The sequence below is a fragment of the Prunus avium genome, chromosome 8 (genome assembly GCF_965620075.1).
Source record: "Prunus avium chromosome 8, drPruAviu1.hap1.1, whole genome shotgun sequence".
NCBI lineage: Eukaryota > Viridiplantae > Streptophyta > Magnoliopsida > Rosales > Rosaceae > Prunus > Prunus avium.
Window position 1 is genome coordinate 3,881,018 of NC_142291.1, and position 25,900 is coordinate 3,906,917.

Consider the following 25,900-nt stretch of genomic DNA (forward strand, 5'->3'; position numbering starts at 1 on the left):
AGGATCCAAACCAATCCGCTAAAACCGACCAATTCAATCCAATCCAATCCAATTTTTATTGGTTTCGACAACATCGGCGGATTGGATTGGATCAGAAAATTGAAAATCCAATTGGATCGGTTTGGATGGCGGATCAAGTTTTTAAAATCCAACCAAAACCGAACCCATCAAATATATATACATTCATATATATATATAATATTGTTCTTCCCATACGTTCCTATTGATTAAAACTTAATATATTGACCTTACCCATACCCAGCATGCTAAACATGCTCAGAAACTCTCATATTTGTTTCCTACAGACAACACAGCATGCTCAACATGCTCACAAACTCCCATATGTTATTAATATATTAGATAGCATGCTTGCTTTATTTACCAAGGGTCCACAAGTTTGAACAAGCTTAGAGGAGGGCATTGTTCACTTTGTTGTTATATGCGGTGGATTCGAATCTCATTGTTTGGGAACTGGAACTTCTGGTGGTTTTTTTGTGAAAAATTGTGGAGTATTTCTCCAGTTTTGCTCTCTATTTTCTGCTCCTCTCTTGCATATGCAGGCTGGGTTCCGTGGGTGGGGGGCGGGAGCAGGGATCTGTAGCCGCCGTCGAGGAGGAAGGGAGGGATGGGTCTGGAGGCAAGGGCTGGGGAATGGAATGGGTCTGGGTCTGGGGCTACGGGATGGGTCTCGGCTGGGGAGAGAACAAAAAGAATGAGGAGGAGGGGGGAGGGATCTGTGGGGTGGGGGATTGATCTGGGTATGGAGGATTGGTCTAAGGGTAGAAGGTGATGGTTACATGGGGAATGGGAGGAGAAGAAAACCCAAGGGGGGCTGGGCTCGGGGGTTAAAAAACAGAAAGGCGGAGGTGAGGGGAGGGGTCTGCGGGGTGGGGGATTATATTTTCATACAAACTGATCATCCAATCCAATCCAATCCAATGTACATTGGATTGGATTGGATTGGATCCTGATATTTGATTATATTGGATTGGATTGTAAAATCTGTAATCCAATGAAAAATTGGATTGGATTGGATTGTTAAGAAACCATTGGTTTCGACCCGATGCTCACCCCTATTCCTCTGCACGTCACTGTCCCCTCCATAGGCATTGAAGTGGGCAGTATTGAGCAGAACTCCGAGCAGATGAGGCTCAACCTTGACTTACTTGAAGGCGAGCGCGAGAAGGCCATTGTTCGAGTCGCCTCCTATCAACAGCGGTTGAAGTCTTACTACGACAAAAGAGCTAAGGTCAGACAGTTTCAACCAGGCAACCTTGTGCTAAGAAAGGCCTTCATCACTGCGCAAAGACAAGGGTCCAAAAAGATGAAACCCAATTGGGAAGGCCCTTACATGATCAGCCGGTCTGGGGGCAGAGGAAGCTACATGCTCGACACCATGGAAGGGAAGGAGATTCCACGACAATGGAATGCCTCCCATCTCCAAAGATACTATCCATGACGCTTCTTCCTACCCGCTTAGTCCCCAGCAGATGATCGAGCACTGCAACTGTCAAAAGTTATGGTCCCTTTATTCAGTTATTTCCATTTCGAATAAAGCGATGTAATCTCATGAACATCAATAAAAGTTCAATTTCTCATTCCAGAATGTCAAGAAAAAAAAAAATATATATATATATATATACACAGTTGCCCATAAGCAGCGTCCTTCGGGAGACGCAGGGCAACGACCAGAAGCGTCCTTCGGGAGACGCAGCCCGCAAAGAAGCGTCCTAAGGGAGACGCAGGGTGCGCCAGGAATTTCCTAAGGGAAGTATCCAGGTTCTTATCCGTTTCCTAAGGGAGGCAGGATAAATCATACAGTTGCCCATAAAAAGCGTCCGAAGGGAGACGCAGGGCGACGACCAGAAGCGTCCTTCGGGAGATGTAGCCCGCAAAGCAGCGTCCTAAGGGAGACGCAGAGTGCGCCAGGAATTTCTTAAAAGGAGGTCTCCATGCTTTCTGCGGGAAATATCCAGGTTCCTATCCGTTTCCTAAGGGGGCAGGATAGCCAAACAGTTGCCCATAAAAAGCGTCCTAAGGGAGACGCAGGGCGACGACCAGAAGCGTCCTTCGGGAGACGCAGCCCTCAAAGCAGCATCCTAAGGGGGCTGCAGGGTGCGCCAGGAATTTCCTAAGGGAGGTATCCAGGTTCCTATCCGTTTCCTAAGGGGGGCAGGATAGTCATACAGTTATCCATAAGCAGCGTCCTAAGGGAGACGCAGGGCAACGACCAGAAGCGTCCTTCGGAAAAAGCAGCCCGCAAAGAAGCGTCCTAAGGGAGACACAGGGTGCGCTAGAAATTTCCTAAGGGAGGTATCCAGGTTCCTATTCGTTTCCTAAGGGAGGCAGGATAATCATACAGTTGCCCATAAAAAGTATCCTAAGGGAGACGCAGGGCGACGACCAGAAGCATCCTAGGCTTTCTCCGAAAAATGCAGAATACGCCCGGAGTCCTTCAAGTTAGACAATATGCGATTGAAGTTGAAATAATAACTGGAATTTCCATAGCAAAGTGACCAACCGGCCAAGTTCAAACGAAAAAAAAATGCTCAAACAAGACCAATTATTCTAAACAAAAAGCAGACTACAAAAGCTGAAAAGAAATAAAGGAGTCTTCATCTACTCCGAAATGCCTGTAGGGGATCATTAATCTGCAGCCTCTTCAGCGTCCACCTGATCAGCCACGCTCTCAGCAGCTCCACATGCCTGATCTATGACGTCTGCCGGCACTCTCATCGACACGTCTCCGGACATAGGCCGAACGGGCCACACTCATTGACACGTCTCCGGACGTAGGCCAAACGGGCCACACCACTCTCATCGACACGTCTTCGGACATAGGTCAAACGGACCACACTCATCGACATGTCTCCGGACGTAGGCCAAACGGGCCACACCACTCTCATCGACACGTCTTCGGACGTAGGTTAAACGGACCACACTCATCGACACGTCTCCGGACGTAGGCCAAACGGGCCACCCTCATCGACATGTCACCAGACGTCTCATCAACACGTCTCCAGACGTAGGCCAAACGGGCCACTCTCATCGACACGTCTCCGGACGTAGGCCAAACATGTTGCCATCCCTTACAAGGCTGGATTTGTTCACCTCGAGATCAGCCGCTGACGTTGCAGAAGAATCCTTCGCCCGGGCAGATGACTTTCTTGCTTTCTTAGCCTCTGCCAACCTCACTTCCAAAGGAATTGGTGATGACGAATCAACTCCATGATTGACTGCTTGTGACTCAACAACTAGATCATAATGGTTGGATGGATGAGCAGACCCCTACTCCCAGATCGACCTCCACTCTTCGACTGGTGCAAACGACCTGAACTTCGGATAGATCGCGCACAGACTACTTCATGGAGCAGATCACGATCTCCAAACTCATTAGCAATAGGCTTAAGGGGAACATCTCTAATGTTGCGCATACCGCCAATCTTCTTGCTATCCACACCAACGAGATGTTTGACCCTAGCAGATGACGAGGAAACAACTCCTACTTGAGTCTTCTTAGTGGAAGGGAGCTTTGGCTTCTTCCTCAATAAAGACACATTCCTCGCCCGTGAAGAAGTAGCTTGAGATCTCGATGGCTTGACATCAGCCTTCCTCTTTAAGGGAGTTCAGCAGAACACTCCTCCTGTCCAGCAGGCAGATCGTCAGGGTCCGGACCATCCTGCTTCTATCTCTCGACATCCTTGGCAGGGGACAGTCCACCGATGTCCTCCCGATACTCGCTCAGCAGCCACCAGAGGCCACCGCCTCTCCAACTGTCTTCGACCACCAGTCACGATGACAACCAGCCTAGTCCTACCCAGCTGGTCCTCGCAGAGAAAAAGAGAAAATGAAGAAAAAATATACGTGCTCGACTTACCTTGGAATACACAGCAACTCCTCTCTTCGACAAGCAATACAAATTCTCCAAGATCTTTCTCAAGCTAGAAAGTGGAGAAGTTAAGTTTGCGATGTGAGAAAGAGTGAAGAGAAGCCCTGTATTTATACAAGTTGGACAACCCAGCTCAAGAAGGAATCTCATTCCTACTGGGAATCCAACTCCAAGAACAATCAGAAGCCTACTCCAATTGGAAAACCGATCTACAAAAGAAGTCCAACTCGCAGAAGAAAGCCCATATACAGTTGGAGAGCCCGAAAAATAATTTCATCTCCTACATGCCACGCAAGCGCCATGCAGAAGTTGGGGGGCATTTGTGGGAGCAAATATTTTCGTCTCCAATCAGAGCACGCCACGTGGAAAAGAAGATTGTCCCTTAAATTAATTAATTAAACCATTTATTGGTGTCTACCGCGCAGATCTCACGGCCTGGGTTTCCGGGCCGAGGGGATATGCGTTGACACGCGGCTTCCTGCTTTTGGGTGCCGTGCGGTTGTGCGCGAGCGTGCCAGCACGGTCTACCGTGCGTCGAGATGGTTGATGTGGATAGAATGGTTAAGTGGTGCGCCTGTTTGGACTCGTCTTCTAATCAAACGATTGTAGCCGAGAGAGGAACTAATCTCGGCTGTTAGGTTCACGGCCTGAGCTACAAGGCCGTTTAGTGACGGTGTTGGTGGGTTTTGGGCGGTGCTCCGACGCGCTGCTCAGGGAGCGACGGTCGTATGATATATGGGGTGAATGAGCGAATAACAAGGATGATGCTCCGGCACCTTGAAAATCAAAGGTCGTATGATATATTGATGAATGAATTTTCCTTATAGTCTAACACTACTCCTAGGAAAACAAGTAAAGATATTGAAAGTGCATTACAGGAAAATATAAGTTGCTCCGTGGGAGGCTTTGGTTTGGTGTTTGAACCCTTTGAATGTATTTTGAGCCTTGTATTTATAGGAGTTTCTTGGAGGAGTAATCGAGGCTGAAATCCTACATAGTGGAGCCTGATTAGAGCAAGTGGGTAGTCCAATCGACATTTGGGATCGTGAAGTATGGTGTTGCGACCCCATAAATCCTGGTGAATCTCGGCCGCCGCCCTGATAGTGGGTTCTGCCCTTCTGGCCGTGGAGACGCATTTATTGTTCTGATAGCTGGTGACCTAATCTCTCAAGCTGCAAGAATTCTTGTGAGAATGTCCACGTCTAATCACTCTGTTTCCTGTCGCCAAACCCTGACTTCAGTCACTTCCCACCTTCCCTCATGCATTAAATGCTTATTCGTGGCCAGTGGTTTGCTGCAATAAACAAAGGCATTACTTCATTAAATGAAGCATGGGACCCTGCTATCACGTGATGATTTGATTCTGATATCTCTGGCCGTGATTTTGCTCGGCCTCGGCCTCGACTTACAATCGAGGCCGAGATGATCATGCCTTGGCAACTTTTCTTTTGTTTTTAGAAAGGCAAAACACCCTGGCGAAACGTTGCGCTCTAGCTTCTCGAGGAAGTGCTTGGGCTGAGAAAAAGGGCTCCTTCGGCCAGTTCATGGCCGTGATTTATTAGGCACAAACAATTGGGATAATTAATTAATCTGGATAATATCTTAATTATATGGTATTATCTCATAATTAATAAAGATAATATCATTAATTGGGATATTATTGTAATAAAGGGATATTATCTTATAATTAATGAGATAATATCAATAATTGGGGAATTATCTTATCAAAGGGATAATATCCTAATTATTGGATATTATCTTATAATTAACGAGATAATTCAGATATTATCAAGTCCGACTCAATCTCTACGAAACCCTAGCCCCAAGGCTCCTATAAATAGATGACTTCAGTCATCATTCAAGGTACTTCAAAAACCCTACATCAAAAACCCGAGAAAATACCCGAAGCTCTCTCTCCCTCTCCACTCTCCACTCTCCATATTTTCTCCACACGGCTCCGGCCGCCCGGTTTACACCATACAAACTCCGTACCCTTTGCTTAGCTATTGTTTCCTACAAACACTCGAACTAACTTAGGCATCGGAGGGCCTTTGGCCAACACCCCCCGGGTGTGGTCTATTTACTCCAATCTGTTTTACAGGAATCGAGGAAGAGAGAGAAGGAAGATCGAAGGTTCAAGGATCTAGAAGCGAATATTCTCCCGTGAGATTATTTGCACAAATAGAATATGCTTGAGAGTTTATCGTCTATGCTATAAATAGGTATTGTGGGAAATATTGGATTAAGGAAGGGAATATTACTTTTATAATATTTATATAAGGATTACGAACTCCACCATCATACGTACCTCCCCCTTGGATGATGATACTTGGAAACAGTGGTTATGGACACTGGGATACATGGAAATGGATATGGTCTGGATATGACGGAACCCGGGGCACACCTTAACGGGGTGTCGCTGTAGACCCTTGATTGGGTAGTCTGCGCACGTATGACTGTTTTCAGGCGTACGGGTCTTGATTCTTCATCCGTACGTGCTGGCTGAGAGTTAGTCCCCCAGTTGGACGGCTCGTCCCTAGCCACATGGATGTTTTGAGGCCGGATAAGTGTGAGCTAGTCAACAATCCCCAGTTGGATTGTTTTCCCCAGTACATGATGTGCACCATCATATGTACCTCCCCTTGGATACTGATACATGGACATAGTGGATATGGTTTGGATATGACGGAACCCGGGGCATACCTTAACGGGGTGTCGCTGTAGACCCTTAATTGGGTAGTCTGCGCGCGTATGAATGTTTTCAGGCGTACGGGTCTTGATTCTTCGTCCGTACGTGCTGGCTGAGAGTTAGTCCCCCGGTTGGACGACTCATCCCTAGCCACATGGATGTTTTGAGGCTGGATAAGTGTGAGCTAGTCAACAATCCCAGGTTGGATTGTTTCCCCTGGTACATGATGATGGTGAGAGGTGGGTGTTATTATATGTGGATTGAGATTCTTGAGAATGTGCTTTGTAAGTACCCTGTACATGTGTGAACGTATAAGCCCTGGATTTGGGCAGTTTTGTTTGGCACCATACGCCTTGGATAGGGTATGGTTGCGGGATTGAACTGTTATAAATGGAATAATTTGATAATGTGTTCATTGTACATACGCCTTGGATAGGGTATGGATTGACCTTTAAACCCTTGCAGGCCGTCGGAGTTAGTCCAGGCCTGTGATGTTTTCTTAATACGATGCTTGGGGAAGAAATTGATAATGTTTCAATGTGTTTTTGTCGGATTTGGAATTGTGATAGATCTGAAGTGTATAGTTGGTTCTGTTGTAAATAATTGTCTATTATCGGAGTTGTGACCGTTGAGATGAGAACTACGTGTGGCTTGATCCCTTGTCCAAGGGTACGTAGGCAGCTTGGGGTCTCACCTAGGTGCAGCCGCGAAATATTATTGCTTTTGAAAGGTTTGATCGATTCTGTATGAGTGATCGGATTTTTGGTGTGGTTAATAAATTTGAATCAGGTTTAATGATTATTGGGGGTATTCGTATAGTTGTTCAAAGATCTTTAATTGTATGGTTATGTATTGTTCGACTTAAAATCATTGTTGGTTTGGTTTTGAATTATCTGAAGGCCGGAGGCCTATTATGTGATTGCATGTTGTTAACTTATGCATGCTGCCTGTTGGTGTTTTAAAATGTGTTTTATGCAGGTTGGAATTTTGGGGAAAGTCCAATTTACAGGGGAGACTCTGCCGAAATTCCGGCAGAAAGTCTCGGTTCTTAGTAAGTGGGCCCGACATCGGTGTGATGTCGAAAATTTTCCACAGGATTCGTCTCAAGTTTCGAGGAATTTGGGGCGGGTCCTGTCACAACATTTCTAGTAAAATTAAATAGAGCAATATCTAGCTAAAATTCAGAGGCTTCATTTGGATTGTATGGTATGTTTTTATATTATTCGTAGGTAATTAAGCTATAAGTGTCACATTGTAAGCTATAGATATGTTCAAACAAACAGAGCCGAACAAACATCCAAGGGCCATCAAGAAGAAGCTCAAGATATAGCAACCGAAGGCCGAATGACACCAAATAAAGCCCAAAATGAAGGTTGGCTTTGTGGGTGTCGGGCTGGGGGAAGAGAGAGAAAAAAGAGTGAGAGAGAGGTGGGGCTGTGGAGGGGCATAGAGAGAGTTTTTTTTGGTTAATGTTCTTGATCTTTTAAGATTTTTTAAATTAATTTTGTATAATTAATTTTTTATTGGGAAAGATTTTCAAACATTGAAATACTATTGTTTCATTTTAACGGGTATATTTGTCTAAAATGATCTTTCACATGTCAACCCCAAACGAAATTCATGTGGTCTTTTCAAATCCATATAGTCCTTTCAAATCTTATAAATTCTATGATATAATTCTTTTAAAATCTATAAGTAAAAAATCTTGATTATAGAAAAGTAATTACATTATGCTTAAATCAACTAGACCTTATTATCCCTAAATAATCTTTTAAAATCTAAATTGAATACACCCCTTAATTTATTTAGATCAAAGCTATTATCTAAACTAAATTTCTAGCTTCATTCATTCTTGGTAGTTTTGATGGTTTGATCAATCAATTAAAATTTTATCTATTTAGGACATGACCAAAAGAGAATTATGCAACCACTCAAATAATTGAGGTGACAATAAAATTTAAAAAAGAAAAAAGAAAAAAAGAAGCACTCATTCAAAAGCAAAAAAACTTGTCCAAAATGAAATGATGCCCTCCTTCCTCTTCAAAAGAAATCACTCATTGTGAAACAACATGCTCACAATTGTCTTCACCCCTTAGCTGAATTAATTGCTACCTGTGTTCATTTGATGAGCATGTTTGAAACCATTGAGCTTTCTCACATTTACAGGGAAAGGAATGTTGAGGCAGACTGTTTTGCAAATTGGAGCCATAATATGGATCTAGGGGTCTGGTTTTTTGATGATGTTCCAGAGTGGATTAGTTCCTGTCTTACTGATGATTTGCTGGGGGCTGCTAAGCCTCGGATGATCTGTGCTGTCTAGCTTTTGTTGCCTGGGGTTTATCCCCTTTTCTTCACCCCAAAAAAAAAAAAAAAAAATCACTCATTCACGGAAGACTTGGACTTCCATTGGAGACGCTGGACTTCCATTGTTAACATACTGCAAATCATTAAGCAGTTACTTTCAGCAATCAAATACGCAAAGCTGCAGTGTGTCCAATAAGTAATTCAAATGATTAGAAAAGAGAAGTTTCAATTTGATTGAAATGATCTTAATTCTTTCTATCTTTTCTATTTGGTAGGAGAGGATAACAATTCTCATGCTTAAATTTCTTTTCGATTGCAAAATACATGTATATGCTGCAAAAATATGTTGATGCCCTTTTTTCGCTCCCCGCTCCTTGGGAATGGAGCAAGAAAGGAAAGGAGGTTGGGTCAACACCAATGCCCCAATTGGATCTTTGGCTCGTTAGAGGACTGTTTAATTTTGGACAAAATCAAGTTGAAAATGGCAGGAGAGCACGGGCTAAGCCCTGGCGATCTACTTCTTCTAGCCCGATTCGTAGTTTGCGTAGAGGTGCCATTGTTGGGGATGAGACCAGCCCAATAGACTTGGTATAGGTGATGTAGAATGCTTTGTTCGATGGATTTGCGCTTGTTCTATACCTCTGATCAAGTTATTGTGCTCCAAGGTGGGTACTCGCTTGGATGAGTTCTTTTCTATGCCTCAATTAAGAGGAATTCAATATTCTTTCAATTGTGCGTCTATGACTTGGAAGATACGAATGGTACCTAGCCAAACAGTAAAACCAATGTTGTGGTCAATGTTCCCTTGATTGGGTTCAAAAACCTAATTCAAGCCTAAGATAACCCTGGATTAGGTTAAGACTTAGTTAATTCGGGGCCAATGGTATGATTCAAGCCTAAATAAACCCTTGTTTTAGGGCTAAGAAAGCCCTATTCAGACCTAAAAACCCTTGTTTTGGGCCTGTCTAGCAATGAAAAGTTATATTACTTTGAAAAGTAAAAATTCAAATATAAAGTGTGGGAAAGTAAATCACTATTAAGTAAGGTGTGAGAAAAATAAATGGCATGAATGTAAAGTACGAGTAAAGTAAATTGCAGAGGAAATAAAGTTTCAGAAACTAGAGATTTCTCTATTCAGCTCAGGCATGATAATAAATTAAGACAAAAGCAAAAGATTTCCCCATTTAGCTACTTTGAAGAACAAATTGCAGTAATGAAGAGATTGGAGATTTCTCTATCCAATATGTTACAAGTTTTAGCTGTTTAGAAGGAACCTAGCCTAATTATCTAACAAAGATCATACCAAGAAGATGGCAAAGCAGTAAAAGATAAGTGCAGGAGTTGTCAAATGGTTATCTAGATAGTAGGTTGGCTGTTTGAAAAGCTTGAAGTTTGTTCAAGTGCTTAAGAAACGTTGTGTCTGATTTTGGAGAGAAAGTCTCGAGTGTTGCTGTTAAACCTCTATATGTATATGCAAAAATTTCCAATGATGGCGGTGATGGGTGGAGGATAAAGCTTAAGTGTTGTCCCATGGTAGCTGCATACTTGCCCTTGTGAGTTTATCCACAAGTATGAGAAAAAGTATCTTAGATGAAGATGCTGGTTTCAAGGGATATTCCTGATTTACTATCCTTTTGCAGATGGAAAACCAGTCGGAAGACGGCTCCTCTTGGTTTTGGCGTCAATCAGCCATCTTGCTTCCTTGCTGAGAGAGACGACGGTCAAGTGGCTCTTAAGGGTGAAAACCTATTTTCAGAAGGTCACATGGGTCAACTTGGTAACGGCTACCCATTCTCTGACTTTAGTGCGAGTCAAGGCTGAGATACTTTGAGATATGGGCCTTTGAGTGAATTTAAACTAAGTAATGGCCCAAACACAAAATCAAAAGCCCTATTTGTTGGTTTTGAAAGAATGAAAGTGGGCTTGGGTCCAATGTAATTTTAATATTTAAAAAATAAACCAACTTTGGTTCGTTTTCCAGATATGGTACAAACAGGGATGCAATGCAACAATGGATGCCTAAAGTTTTAGTCTAAAATATTTGCTTGGAAAGGACGAGACCCTTTGACTATGTTATCTGCACAAATTGCTTTACAACTTTTAAATTTTTTCTAATTACATTTTTCGTTTCTTTTCTCATTTTCTTTTCCACTATTTTGTCTTTTTGTGTGCGGAAGTTGGTTTGGAATAGCATTAAAAAAAAAATTTCTTCTTGACAATTTATTATTTTATGGGTTTTGTTACGAGGATGCTTGGCAAAGTTGGCTGACGGTGAATGAATAGACGGTAGACCCAATTTCACAAAGGAAATTTCTTGGCTTCTCCATGGAAAGATCCATTTCCTTTGACTTTATCTGAAATGTGCACAACCAATTTTTAAATCAGTATGTATAAGTATATGTGTAGAGTTAAACGTGTCCAAAAGAAAATTATGCAACCACTCACATAATTCACGTGACAATAAAATAAAATAAAATGCACTGATTGAAAAGCAAAAGAACTTGTCCCAAAATGAAATGATGCTCTCCTTCCTCTTCAAATGAAATCACTCATTGACGGAAGACTTAGACTTCCATTGTTAACATACATTCAGCAATCAAATTGTAGGGGACTTTTTCCTCCGTTGGCTGTAAATGGGCTGGGTTGCCGTAAAGGGTAGACTGATGAAATTGTCCCCTTTGTCTGAGTTCGAAAATTAAGCCCCAAAATGCTTCGAAAGGGCAGCAGGGCCTTAGGAAGTATTTTGGTTACCTTCACCAACCAAAACAACAGCAACTTACAGATAATTTCTTCATACTTACAGATAAACTTTTGGGCTTGGCATGAGAGGCATGTGGCATGGAAGCAAAATCAGCATGAGTTTAGCACTGAGGGGAAATTTAGGCTTTCTTAGGGGGAAAAGGAAAGTGTTAAGGTGAGTAAGGAGAGGTTTGTAGGAGATTTGGCTAAGAAGAGAGAAATAAAGAACAATGCTCTTCCGGCAGCTTGACAAATACTATGTCTGCCAGAAAAGGAAGATGGAGAAGAAGGGTGAATAGTGCACGCGATTGCTAGATTTTTGCAGGTAAGAGAGAAAGCTTGCTCTCTGAGTGTGGGTTGTGTTGATTTGTTGGGTAGAAGAGGCCCTATTTATAGCTGCTGGGATTTGTTCTTCTCCAAGAAACCCTAATGGTTTCTTCCTCATCTAGCTAAGCTTTCATCTCCCTTTCTTCTCTCCTCCCTTGACTTTCCTATCTTAGTGAAATTGCCTCTATCTATTTGCACGAAATTAGGAATTTTGGGAGCTCAAGGCCCCCCTTTCCCGCAGCAGCTTCAGTGGGAGACTCCCACTTTCAGCTATTTTTCTTCTTCTTTCATTCCTCCTTCCATGGCTAGTTCTGATGAGGGAAAGGAAGTGGATATACATGCTGGTTCAAAGGGTGCTTCTGGCAGCTCGCAGGCTAATACCCCTTGGTTCCTTGAATGTTTCTTGCTTGGAACTTGCTCCCCCCATATGCTGGAACCTCCAGCAGCTTTGTTCAATAAGTCTTCAGACCTCCCCCTTCGTGGCTTTTGTTCTCCCAGCCAGCTGGGGTAATTGTATGGGCCAAGATGGTTCATTAAGTAAGTGGGTTTTTTGGTTGAGTCAATAGGCTATTTTTTTATTGGGCTATTTTTATTAAACGTTTGGGCTTTTGGTAAGGTCCATAGGCTATTTTGACGGGGCTATTTCTTCCTCTTGTGCTCACCCACATGTTTGGGCCTAAGAAATGGGCTTGAGTTCCGAGACTCCCAAGCGACTTGGGGCTTCCATTTCTCTGTAAAATTGTTATAGAAGATATTGTGCCGGAATAAATAATTCTATTGATTGTACAACGTTCTTATACAGGGAGAATACAAGCCTAACTAGGAAAATATACATAGCCTAACCAGGAAAAGAATTGTACAGCAATTCTAGGAAAAGTCAAATAATTACAAAGAAGGTTTTCCTATTCTAGTTCCCGTAGAATCGGGTATTGATTACTTTCCAACACTCCCCCTCAAGTTGGAGAGTGAATATCAAGAACTCCCAACTTGCCTAGCATGGATAAGAAGGGATCTTTTCCCAAGGGTTTGGTGAACATGTCTGCTAGTTGATGTGAAGAAGGTATGAACTTGGTAGAGACTGTGCCATCTTGTATCTTGTCTCTGATGAAGTGACAGTCCATCTCTATATGACGAGTTCTATCATGAAAGACTGGATTAGCAGCAATATGTAGTGCAGCTTTGTTGTCACAATGGAGAATTGAGGCTTCTGGATGTGGAAGATGTAGGTCACTTAACAAGCTTCGTAGCCAAGTGAGCTCGCAACATGCTCCTGTCATAGCTCGATATTCTGCCTCTGCAGAAGATAATGAGACAGTTTTTTGTCTCTTAGTCCTCCAAGAAATTAATGAATTCCCAAGAAATACGCAATACCCAGTCGTGGATCTCCTCGTCATAGGACACCCCGCCCAATCAGAATCACAATAAGCACGTAGCTTCAAGTTATTTCCAGCTGAAAATAATAGACCTTGCCCTGGTGCATTTTTAAGATACTTCAGTATTCTGAGAGCTGCTTCCATATGCGGCATTCGGGGTGCATGCATAAATCGACTAAGCACATGTACTGCATATGTGATGTCAGGGCGTGTGATGGTGAGATATATTAGGCGCCCTACCAATCTTCTAAATTGAGATGGATCTTTGAGTAAATCACCTGCATCAGAAAGTTTGGTGCCTTGTTCCATGGGAAAGGCTACCGGTTTTGCTCCCAAAATGCCACTGTCTTTGAGTATGTCAAGGGTGTATTTTCTTTGTGAAATACATATGCCCTGTTTTGAACGGGAAACTTCAATCCCTAAAAAATACTTGAGATCTCCAAGGTCCTTTATTTTGAACCGTGACTGTAGAAATTGCTTAAGAGATGAGATTGCCTTTTGATCATTCCCAGTTATTAGTATGTCATCAACATAAATCAACAAGGCTGTAAACGATGTACCTTTCTTGCATGTAAAAAGAGAATAATCTGCCTTGGATTGGATAAACCCAGCAGCCAGAACAGCTTCAGTGAATTTGGCAAACCATTGCCTAGATGCCTGCTTGAGCCCATAGAGTGATTTATTGAGGCGACACACAAGATTCTCCCCCTGTCGCCGGAGACCGGGAGGAGGTGACATGTAAATTTCTTCATGGAGATCCCCATGCAGAAAAGCATTGTTAACATCTAATTGGCTAAGGGACCAATTTTGAGCAGCGGCGATAGCAAGCAAACAACGTACAGTAATCATCTTGGCCGTGGGGGAGAAAGTATCATGATAATCAATCCCCTCAGTTTGAGTATATCCTTTGGCAACGAGGCGAGCCTTATAGCGTTCGATGGAACCGTCAGAACGGTGCTTGATTTTGTAAACCCATCGACAACCAATGGGGTGTTTGTCGGGGGGCAAAGTAGTGAGCGTCCATGTGTTGTTCGATGTTAAGGCCTCAAGTTCAGAGCGCATAGCTTGTTGCCAATTGGGATCTGCAGCAGCCTCTGTAAAGCAAGAAGGTTCCACACTACTACTGACATTTGCAATAAAAGAGAGATGTGAAGGTGAGTAACGATGATATGAGAGAAAATTACAGAGAGGATAACGAGTACCTTTGGGCTGGATCGGCAGCGAGGAAGACGATGATGCAGGTCTGGGCACTAGTACGTGATTAAGAACATAATCTTTTTGCCAGACGGGGGCTTGTTTGGAACGCTGAGAAACTCTGACAGGTGGATTGGTAGAAAGAGGAGGAGTAGAAAGTGGAAGAGAAGCGGGTTGTTCTGGGTTTGTAAGTGCAATAGGTGATGATGTGGTGGGGTCAGCTGGAGAAATAGGTGGGTCAATGGGATAAAAAGAAGAATGGTTGGCTGGAGGGTTAGGCGTGGCTGGAGATATAGGATCATCTTGGCTTGAAAGTGTGTGGTTGGGTTCAGGGGAAAAAGTTGGGTTGGTTGGAGGAAAGTCATGTGGGCCCAAGGTTGGATGACATGGATCAAGGTCTGCTATATGTGGTGTGGGTAGGACAGGCAATTGGACTGATGGTGTGGTTGGGCTGAGAGTGTGGAAAGGGAAATTGTGCTCAAAAAAGTTAACATCCCTGTTGATGAAAATTTTGTGAGTAGTGAGATCATACAACTTGTAAGCTTTTTGCCCACTAGGGTACCCTAAAAAAATGCTCTTCTTGGCACGAGCATCAAATTTGGATGTGGGATGATTATTGGTGGCAAAAGCAAGACACCCAAAGACTCTCATATGTTTATAGGAAGGTGGTTTCCCATATAATTTTTCAAAAGGAGTTTGATGGGCTAATAGTTTGGTGGGAATTCGGTTAATGATATGAGCAGCGGTAAGCACTCCTTCTCCCCAAAATCGAAGAGGAAGGTGGGCTTGAAAAAGTAAAGCCCGAGCCATTTCAATGAGATGGCGATGTTTGCGTTCTACGACCCCGTTTTGTTGGGGAGTGTAAACGCAAGATCGTTGGTAAATGACCCCATGATCTGTGAAAAAATTGCGAAGGGAATAAAATTCTCCCCCATTGTCCACACGTATCTGTTTGATTTTGGTGTTGAACTGTGTTTGGGTATAGGCAAAAAAAGATCGAAGGTGCTCTTGTGTGTCACTTTTATTGTGCATGAGAAAAATCCATGTAAACCTTGTAAAATCATCCACCACGGTCAAAAAATAATGTGCCCCGGATAAAGAGGCGATTTTATGTGGACCCCAAATATCACAGTGAATGAGTGCGAAAGGGTGTGAGGAGGTGATGGAACTATTAGTAAATGGGAGTCGTGTCTGTTTGGCCAAGGGACAAATATCACAAATATTATTTGAAGAACAAGGAAAATTTAACAATGTTTTGGACATAAAATTTAAGCGGGCCAAAGATAGGTGACCCAAACGGCGATGCCATAAATCTGCGGAAGCTGAAGCCAAATGACAAGATGGATCAGATTTATTTGGGGAGGAGTTTGGAGAAGCTAACGCTGCTAAATAGTACAAGCCTCCACGTCGCTTACCCAGACCAATCGTCCTCCTCGTAGCCAAATCCTGCAAAACACACCAGTGTGGAAAGAAAGTCACTGAACAAGATAAATCCTCTGTAATCTTACTCACAGACATCAAGTCAACTTTGAATGTGGGAACCCCCAACACATCTTTTAAAAATAAATATGAATTTATTGGTAAAGTGCCAGTAGCAGTAATTGGAGCCTGGTCTCCGCTTGGTAACTTCACAGGTGGCATGGTGGAATGCTTCACATTTGTGAGCAAATGAGGGGAAGACGTGATATGATCTGTCGCCCCGCTGTCAATAATCCAATCAAGTGTTGTAGAGCAAGTTTTAAACAAACCTGAACTGGCAAGATTTGCTTGGGAATCAGGCTGTGAATCACTTTCCTTCTCTTTCAGGACTGAACATATTTGCTTATATTGTTGATTGGTGAGGTTGGGCATCACGGCTTTCACATCATAAAAACTAGGATTTGCATCCACATGGTTTGCTGAAGAAGATTTATTGCGGCCCCCACCATCTTTTGATTTGTTATTGCCTCCTCCCGATTTGTGTAGTCTATGCCATGAAGGATAGCCATGCAATTTCCAACATGTTTCAACAACATGGTTTGTATCCCCACAATGAGAACAAAGGAACGGTTGTTGGCTGAAACTGGAGTTGGGTAGCGACTGATTGGGCCTGTATTGCTGCTGCTGCTGTTGTTGGCCAATATTAGGCCGTTGATTATTGTTGGCCCGATGTTGTTGCTGACTGGATCGCACCACCATCGCGGCACTTTCAGCTACAACCCGTGCAGAACCTAATTCTCTCTGTTTTTCCTCTTGCGAAACCAACGCATATGCTCTACGAAGGCTTGGCAAAGGATTCATAAGTAAAATCTGCCCCCTTACAGCACTGTAGGATTCATTTAAACCCATTAGGAATTGCATGAGGGCATTGCGTTCCTCTCGTTCATGATGCTTCTTCATAGCACCACATGAACATGTTGGCGAATCGTTGTAAGAAGCCAATTCATCCCACAACCCTTTCATCTTGGTGAAATAGCCAGCGATAGACATCTGCCCTTGATGGAGAGAAGCAATATCTCGTTGTAGTTGGAAAATCCTCGGTGCGTTGCTTTGAGAAAATCGCTCCTTCAGGTCCTCCCAAATCTCATGTGCCGTTGTCGAGTAGATGACGCTATCGGCGATCTCAGGTTCAATGGAATTAAGGATCCATGAGAGCACCATATCATTACACTGTAACCAGCGAGAGTAATGATCTGGATTGCTCTTCTCTGACGGTATTTGCACGGTCCCTTCAACGAACCCTAGCTTATTTTTTGCGCCAAGGGATAAGCGAATTGACCGGCACCACGTTGTGTAATTATCGCCGTTAAGGAGTTTGGGAACAAGTACCATGCCCGGATGGTCACTGTGATGAACAAAAAAAGGATTGCTGGCGTCATTTGCACCACCATCCTTGGAGGCACCAGAACCTCCATCTTTCTTCGTAGGCTTGCTCTGCTCGTCGTCTCCCATGGAGAAGTAGCGAAACAAGAAAAATATCTAAATTTTGTTTAAAAAGAGAACGGCAAAAGGAAAAAAAAACACAAGAGCTAGGGTTTTTCCTGCTCTGATACCATGTAAAATTGTTATAGAAGATATTGTGCCGGAATAAATAATTCTATTGATTGTACAACGTTCTTATACAGGGAGAATACAAGCCTAACTAGGAAAATATACATAGCCTAACCAGGAAAAGAATTGTACAGCAATTCTAGGAAAAGTCAAATAATTACAAAGAAGGTTTTCCTATTCTAGTTCCCGTAGAATCGGGTATTGATTACTTTCCAACATTCTCGGCCCATCAATGGGCCTCATGTTGATTTATTACCATCCATACCACAACCCACTCAAGCAAGCCCCGGACATTTGAGTGGTTTGGGCCCACTTAAGCTTGTAGTGCGATTGGGTGTGAAATAATAATTTCCCGCTTGGCATGGCACGTCGCTTGGCACGCTTTTAATTATAGCGCTCGATAGGATAATTGGCATGGATTTGCAGGGCTAAATGCATTTTTATAATTTTGATCTCAGTTTCTAGCATGACAGATTTTACCTGGCATGGCATGTGGCTTGTGCATGGCAAACTTTTGTGTATTCTAAATCGGGTCTTTTTCCAATAATATATTGTCTTGGGCTAGGAATTTATTCGAGCCCAACCATGAATTTTTTGGGCCTCAACACAAATATTCAAAGCTGCAGTGTGTGACGTGTCCAAGTCCCTCTTTCATAAATAATTATAAAATAAATAAAAAATAAAAAGAGAAATGACTCCCATTGGTGAAAAGAGAAACCGTGTGCTCACCACTACACGGTTTTCAAGTCTCTCTTTTCTTCTTTTTTTTAATCTACACCCACTATCTTGTATCTCATTTTTGTTTTGTGCCCACTTTGCGATTTTAAATAATTATGGCAAGAAACTGAAAATTCTAATTTTTTACATCGATACTTTACTATTTATTTAAATTTTTTATTATCTTCATAATCCATGTTACCTACAAGAAGATAAAATTCGTCAAGAAAATGTTTGATACTTACGAAACAACAATATACCTATGAAAAAAAATTATAAAATATACCAATTTGAGATATAATAAAATCAATGTGACAATTATTAAAAAGGTTAAATTATTAATAATTATTCACCTAAAACTTTGTTTCTTCTTGTTGGTTTCTTGGCTGATCTTGAGAAGTTGTATATTTGACATATATGTCAAGTTGTAATTTAATAGTGCCATAAGGGCATAAGGGTTCAAATTTGAGACTGTTGATTTGCAGGTCAAGGTCATTATTTTTTACTGAGCTAGCCACCATATTTATTAATTCATTGTTGTTTCATTTATTTGGGTTAAGTCTATTACCTAAACTAAATTTCCAGCTTCATTCATTTCATTAATTAACTAATAAGCTTTCTTCGTAGGAATGAAAAGGTTGGATACAAAGAAAGCTAATTAGAATATCACATTTTAAAATTATGCAAGAGACTGGAACTTTGACAAATGTAACACAAAACATAGTTAATATCACAATATATTAAGTGGGTGACACATTGCCACGATGGATTGAATATATAGTCCTTCAATAAAAATACAAAACTTCGATTAAAATACTGATGCGCTTGCAAAGGACAAGATCTTGAAAGCAAAGCCATTTTGACTCTATTGTTTGCTCAAATTGCTCTAATTACATATAAACTTTTGTGTTGCGCTTGTACTCAAAAAAATTCCTCAATTAATTTTCAGAATTAACTAGTTATTTTTTCTCATTGCAAACGAATATTATTTTTTTCCTTCATTGATGAGTTGTAGGAGTATGAAAAAACATGTAAAAGGAAAATCCTTCACCCCTTAACCAAATTTCGTTATTATCGTGAGGGAAATATCAAGTAATTGCCTGCATATTTCCTTGATTTTATAAATCTCACCACAGTTTTACCAAGAAAGCAACCAACCAAATAACTCGCCTGATCCAATCAAAAGAAAGCACTCATTGAAAAGCAAAGTAATCATGTTGCTTTCTTTTATGGGGTTCTTCCTCCCTCTTTCATTAAAAATTAAATATTAAAAAAAACAGAAAAAAAAAAAGAAAAGAAAAGAAAGAGAAATGACTCCCATTGGTTTCCAAGTCTCTTTTCTGAGGCGGCTAGCTTTGTTTCTTCTTGTTGGTTTCTTGGCTGATCTTGAGAAGTTGCTTCGTCTACATTGACTAAAGCATTGTTTTAGAGGGCATTATATTTTTGTTTTAAATGTTGAAATTCGTATTTTTGTTCCATCTAATATTTATATGTTGAATTCCTCTGTTTCTCTCTGTTGAAATACAAAACATGCATAATTTTCCCAGTTTTCTCTGTTTCTCTCTTGTTGTTTCCTTTTCTTTGCTCTGAAACTTGTTTCCTCAACGTCCTTATTTCTCCTCTGGTTTAAATTTTAATCCTTTTCTTTTTTGCCGTTTCTCATCATCTTTCTATTTAGTTAGCAAAAGGCTTATTTTCATTGAGTGTTTTCAGCAGCAGTAGATTGCCTAATGGCATTAAGCACCCAAAGAGACTCTGCCTTTCTTCCTTCACCTGATCAGTCTGCTCCTCAACCGAACCACGATGTGTTTTTGAGTTTCAGGGGTGAGGACACTCGACTTAGCTTTGTATCCCATTTATACCACGAATTGCAGCTCAGGGGCATTAAAACATTCAAGGACGATCGTGAGCTTGAAAGAGGGACACCTATTTCTTCAGAGCTCTTCAACGCAATCCAAGAATCGAAGCTTGCAATCGTTGTTCTCTCGCCAAAATATGCTTCTTCTACCTGGTGCTTGGATGAACTTACAGAGATTCTCCAATGCATGAAATCCAAGGGCACAATTCTGCCAGTGTTTTATAATGTGGATCCCTCCCATGTGAGAAAACAAAGCGGCAGTTTTGCGGACGCCTTCGCTGAGCATGAGGAAAGGTTTAAGGAAGACATCGATAAGTTGAAGCGCTGGAGAGATGCTTTAACAGAAGTAGCCAATTTATCTGGGATAGATTCAAAGAATGAGTAAGTTTTTCCGTAAGCCATTTGATCGTGAGCCATCATATCTTGTTATATTTTAGACTTCATGATCGTTTTACTTTTCCTCTTTGTAGGTGTGAAAGAAAGCTTATTGAAAATATTGTTGAATGGGTGTGGGACAAAGTGCATCACAGATTCAAATTGTTAGATTCCACAGAGTTAGTGGGAATGAAGTTTATACGTGAGCAAGTAGATTTGCTTTTAGCTCATCCCACGGATGATGTTCGCTTTATGGGGATATGGGGGATGGGCGGAATTGGCAAAACAACCATTGCTAAGCTAGTATATGATAGCATTTCTACCCATTTTGAATCTAGCAGCTTTCTTGCTAATGTTAGAGAGGTTTCTAAACGTCGTCGTCTTGTTGATCTACAAAGGCAACTTCTTTTCCCAATCTTAAAGGATCAAATTACTCAAGTTTGGGATGAACAGCGGGGAACCTCTGTCATTAAGAATTGCTTGTATAATAAAAAGGTTCTTCTCATTCTTGATGATGTGAGTGAATCAAGCCAACTTGAAAAGTTGGCGGGTGAAAAGGATTGTGATGAAAAGGTTCTTCTTATTATTTGATCCATTGTTCTCTTTTTACTCCATATATATTGTGATGAAAAGATCAAGTAATTGCCTTGATATTTCCTTCAATTAAATCTCACAACAGTTTAACCAAGAAACCAACCATTCAAATAATTGGCCTCTTATATCAGATTAGAGTTTGTTTAAGGCTGTCCTGTGTCGGCTGCTGTTACTGTAGCTCCTTGCTACAGGCTGTCCTTACAACCCCTTGGCCATCTCCTTCGTCCCTGGTGGCTGGCTGAGATGCCAGATTTTGCTTTCAAAGCAGGAGTGAGTGGATCTACTTCAGATGGCCCTTCCACTGGTGAGAAGAGAGCCCGAACACAGGAAATGGCTGATGTTGGTGGATCTGAGTCCCCTGAGCCTCCCCTTGCTCTGCCTCCGTTTTCGATGAGCTTCAAAGATAAGGTATCAGGGGATTTTGGTTTGGCCCAAGATAATTTTGTTTTTGGGGAAGATGATTTTGTAATAAAAAATGGACCAATTCCATCAATTGATTTCTCTGAGAAGGTGAAAGACTGCCTCTACAGACCTTGGCGGACAGCAGTGATTATTAAGCTCATGGGTCGCCCATTGAGCTATACTTTCCTGCGGAATCGTCTCCTTCAACGTTGGGCTCTAAAGGGTCCGATGAGCCTCATCGACCTGGATAATAATTTTTTCATTGTGAAATTCTTATTAGAGGAGGATATGAATTATGTGCTTACTGGAGGACCATGGCAAATTGCTGGCCAGTATTTGGCCACTCAAAGGTGGAAGCCTGGTTTCAATCCTAAAGAGGAACGGATCACCCATATGACTGCTTGGGTTCGGATTAATGGGTTAAATGTGGAATACTTCAGAACAGATATAATGGAAAAAATTGGCAATCTTGTTGGCCAAACTGTGAAAGTGGATGCCCATACCATGAGTCAAGCCAGAGGTAAATTTGCTCGGGTCTGTGTTGAACTTAATCTTGCTAAGCCGCTCACTCCTTTTATAGTTGTTGAAGGGCGTACTTTTGGGGTTGTTTATGAAGGAATTCAATTGGTTTGTTTTGAATGTGGCTGTTATGGGCATGGTAGAGATTCTTGCCCTGTTATCTTACAAACTAAAAAGCAAGAAACTGAATCAGCAAATTCTGAATCAGCAAATACTGAAAGCATGAAGGAGAATACAACAGCAGTTTCGGAAATTATTGAGAGTAAGGAGGAGACTACTCCAGTCAAGCAAATTGGTGTGGATAGTTTTAGTCCTGAAAACTTAGTTGCTGAAAACCCAGCTAAGATACACGGCCAATGGATGCTAATGAAGCCAAAGATTTCCACAAAGAAGAATCCTAGTGATCAGGGGCGAGGTGCAGATACTAGAAAGAAAATCTCTAAGCGTGATGGCAATGAACCCAATCTTGGTGCTTCTGGATCCAGGTTTTCTGTGTTGGATAATGGAGATAATAATGATATGGCAGTTGAGGAGCCTGTTGCTGCAATCTCTCCTCCTTCTGCAGACCAAAAGGCAAGCATGAGGAAGCCCAACCGTCCTTTCCAACCAGCAAACTCTAAGTTGAGTGGCTCAGGCAAACAAACCTTGGCTAGTCGAGACCCGAAAGGTTGGATGTCTAAGAAACCCCTCAAAGACATCTCTAACCAAGACACTCTTGGGGGTGATGGCAAGCCACCCAGCTCTGGTACTTGGGGACACCTGAAGAACAATTTTGGAGCTCGGCCTCTTGCTGCTGCTGGTCTCAGCTCGGTAGGGATGCAGGTTCCTGGAGCTGATGTTCAGGATGATATTGCAGGTAAATTCTCCTTTAATGTGACAAACCCTTTTACTGGGAACCTTATGGATAAGGGTACCAATCTTTCTGTACTTATACCTCCAGACCCTGGGAACAATGTTACCAAATCTTATGAGTCTTCTCCTCCTATGCTATCTTGTGACACTATGGAGATTAGTGAGGAACAATTTTTTCATGATGCTCATGATGTTGGTATGGGGGCTGATCTGCCTGTTGTCAATGATGCTCCCCGTTTGTGTGGAGCTCAGCAAGGTGATTGTTAAGGGTTTTCCTTGGTCTGTCCCACCATCTTTTTATCCAATGATTATTGTCTCTTGGAACGTTAGGGGTGCTGGAAAAACTGAATGTGCTTGTACTATCAAGGATTTAAAGAAGATCTATGCTATTGATGTTCTTGCTATTTTAGAGCCTAGAATCGGTGGTTCTAGGGCTCTTAATATTGCTAAAAGTTTGGGTTTCTCTTGCTATCATATTGTTGATGCCACTGGTTTCTCAGGAGGAGTCTGGTTGCTTTGGAATGGTCCCTCTGTTTCTTTGCAGGTTATCTCTCATTCCAGCCAGACTATCTCAGCCTTGGTAACTATGGATGAAGGTTCTTGGATCCTCACTGTTGTTTATGCTAATCCGTGCCCGGGCATTAGAAAATCTCTCTGGAATTATTTAGATGGTCTGGCTTCTGCTTCTAATCTGCCTTGGTTGATCCTTGGGGATTTTAATGATACTGTGTGTGCTTCTGAAAAATGTGGGGGTCTTCCCAGCTTTGGTGGCCAACACTTCATTGATTGGATTGATCGTAATCATCTGGTTGACTTGGGTTTTTCTGGGCCTAAGTTTACTTGGTGCAACAAGAGGAACTTGGAAAATCTTATATGGAAGAGACTGGACAGAGGTCTTAGTAACACTGCTTGGACTCTTCTTTTTCCTGAGGCCCACCTCTCTCATTTGCCGAAAATCAACTCTGATCACTGCCCTATTTTGGTCAACTTATTCTCTCATCATGTACCTACCAGAGATTCTGCACCGTTCCGTTTCCAAGCCATGTGGTTAAGCCACCCCAATTTTACTGATTTTATTACTGACCTTTGGCAGTCGGGGCAAGGTCATGCAGCCCAAAAAACTGCTAGTCTAGTTGTCCCTTTACATGCCTGGAATAAACATGTGTTTGGTTGTTTATTTCAAAAGAAAAGAAAAATAATGGCTAGACTTGCTGGTATTCAAAGGAACCTCTGTTTGGGTGCTGATATCTTTCTCAGTAAGCTTGAATCTGATTTATTGAAAGAGTACAACACCATTCTTGAATAGGAAGAATTGTTATGGCTCCAGAAATCGAGAAATACTTGGCTTAAGGAAGGGGATAGGAACACCAAATTCTTTCATTTGTCAACTATTATCCGTCGGAGGAGAAACAAACTTGAGGGTTTGAATAACGCTGATGGTGTGTGGATCACTGAAAAATCTGGTATGAAACAAATTATTACTGATTATTTCCAAGACCTTTTCTGTGGAAATACCGAGATTGGTGATTATTCTTTGTTACCGCAATTGTTCCTGAAGCCTGATGAAACTGTTTTGGTGGGGTTGAATGCTCCTGTCTCTGATTTTGAAATAAAAGATAGCTTGTTTACTATTGGTGGCTTAAAAACTCCTGGTCCTGATGGCTTTCCTGCGGTGTTCTATCAAACTTATTGGGACCTTTGTTCTAATGACATTACTTCCCTCATTAAGGATTGTTTTGCTACAGCCTCGCTTCCTGACCAATTGAATTCTACCCTAATTGCCTTGGTCCCTAAAGTTGAAAGACATGTGACTATGTCTCAACTGAGGCCTATTAGTCTGTGTAACACCCTTTACAAGGTAGTCTCCAAGATCCTCGTTGCCAGGCTCAGACCTCTTATGTCCAAATTGGTTAGCCCCACCCAAGTGAGTTTCGTTCCGGGAAGGCAAATTGTTGATAATATTGTTGTTGCTCAGGAAGTCTTGCATAAATTCAAAATGACGAAAGGAAAAACTGGCTTCATTGCCTGGAAAGTTGATCTCTCCAAGGCTTATGATCGTCTAAGTTGGAGGTTTATCAAAGATGTGTTGTGGGAGATTGGTTTGAGAGGCAGATTCCTTGAGTTGATAATGCAATGTATCAACTCTGTGGATTATAAAGCTATCCTTAATGGTGAATTAACAGCTGCTTTCTCTCCTACTTGTGGCATTCGTCAAGGAGATCCTCTTTCTCCCTACATCTTTGTTTTATGCATGGAAAAGCTTTCTCATATCATCCAAAAGAAGATTCATGATCATGACTGGAAGCCTCTTCAGGTTAGTCGGGGTGGACCCTTTATCTCCCACCTTTTCTTTGCTGATGACCTTATTTTGTTTGGTAAAGCTTCCACTAATCAAGCTTTTTTAATGAAGAACTGCTTGGATGAGTTTTGTCATCTCTCTGGCCAAAGGGTGAGCTTTGAAAAGTCTGTTATTTGTGTCTCTCCTAACGTTTCTGCTGATTTGGCTCATTCTATTGCTACCATTAGTGGGTCCCCCCTTACCGATTGTCTTGGTAAGTACCTTGGAGTTCCTCTTATCCATAAAAGAGTTACTAAAGACACTTATCATGAGATCCTTGATAAAGTCCAGAAAAGGCTCTCTTCCTGGAAGAGTCACACTCTATCCATGGCTGGCAGAATTACCTTAGTGCAATCTGTCACCTCAGCCATCCCTATCTACACTATGCAAACTGCTCAATTGCCTATGTCGGTGTGTAACAAGCTTGACCAGTTGAACCGGAACTTTCTTTGGGGTCATACTGATGATAAGGCCAAGGTTCACTTAGTCAATTGGAAGACTGTTTGTAATCCAAAAGCCACTGGTGGTTTGGGTCTAAAAAGTGCTGCCTTGATGAATAAGGCCTTACTGGCTAAAAATGCTTGGAGACTGCATCAAGATGATCATGGTCTCTGGGCTCAAGTGTTTAAAGCCAAATATCTCAGGAATTGTGATATTCTGGCTGCCAATGATAGCTATACTTCTTGTAGCTCTAGTGCGT

The 25,900-nt window shown here is 41.9% G+C and overlaps 2 protein-coding genes across 2 annotated transcripts; both read left to right on the top strand.

Annotated features, from left to right (window-relative positions):
• The first annotated feature begins 19,585 nt into the window (after positions 1-19,585).
• On the top strand, positions 19,586-21,086 carry LOC148291158 (disease resistance protein Roq1-like). The gene is made up of 2 exons (XM_088245011.1): positions 19,586-20,501; positions 20,591-21,086. Exons 1-2 carry the CDS (start codon positions 19,993-19,995, stop codon positions 21,084-21,086), a joined length of 1,005 nt encoding a protein of 334 aa, XP_088101137.1. The 5' UTR covers positions 19,586-19,992.
• A 246-nt stretch (positions 21,087-21,332) lies between these two features.
• On the top strand, positions 21,333-24,089 carry LOC148291159 (uncharacterized). The gene has a single exon (XM_088245009.1). It carries the CDS (start codon positions 21,333-21,335, stop codon positions 23,127-23,129), a length of 1,797 nt encoding a protein of 598 aa, XP_088101135.1. The 3' UTR covers positions 23,130-24,089.
• The last annotated feature ends 1,811 nt before the right edge of the window (positions 24,090-25,900 follow it).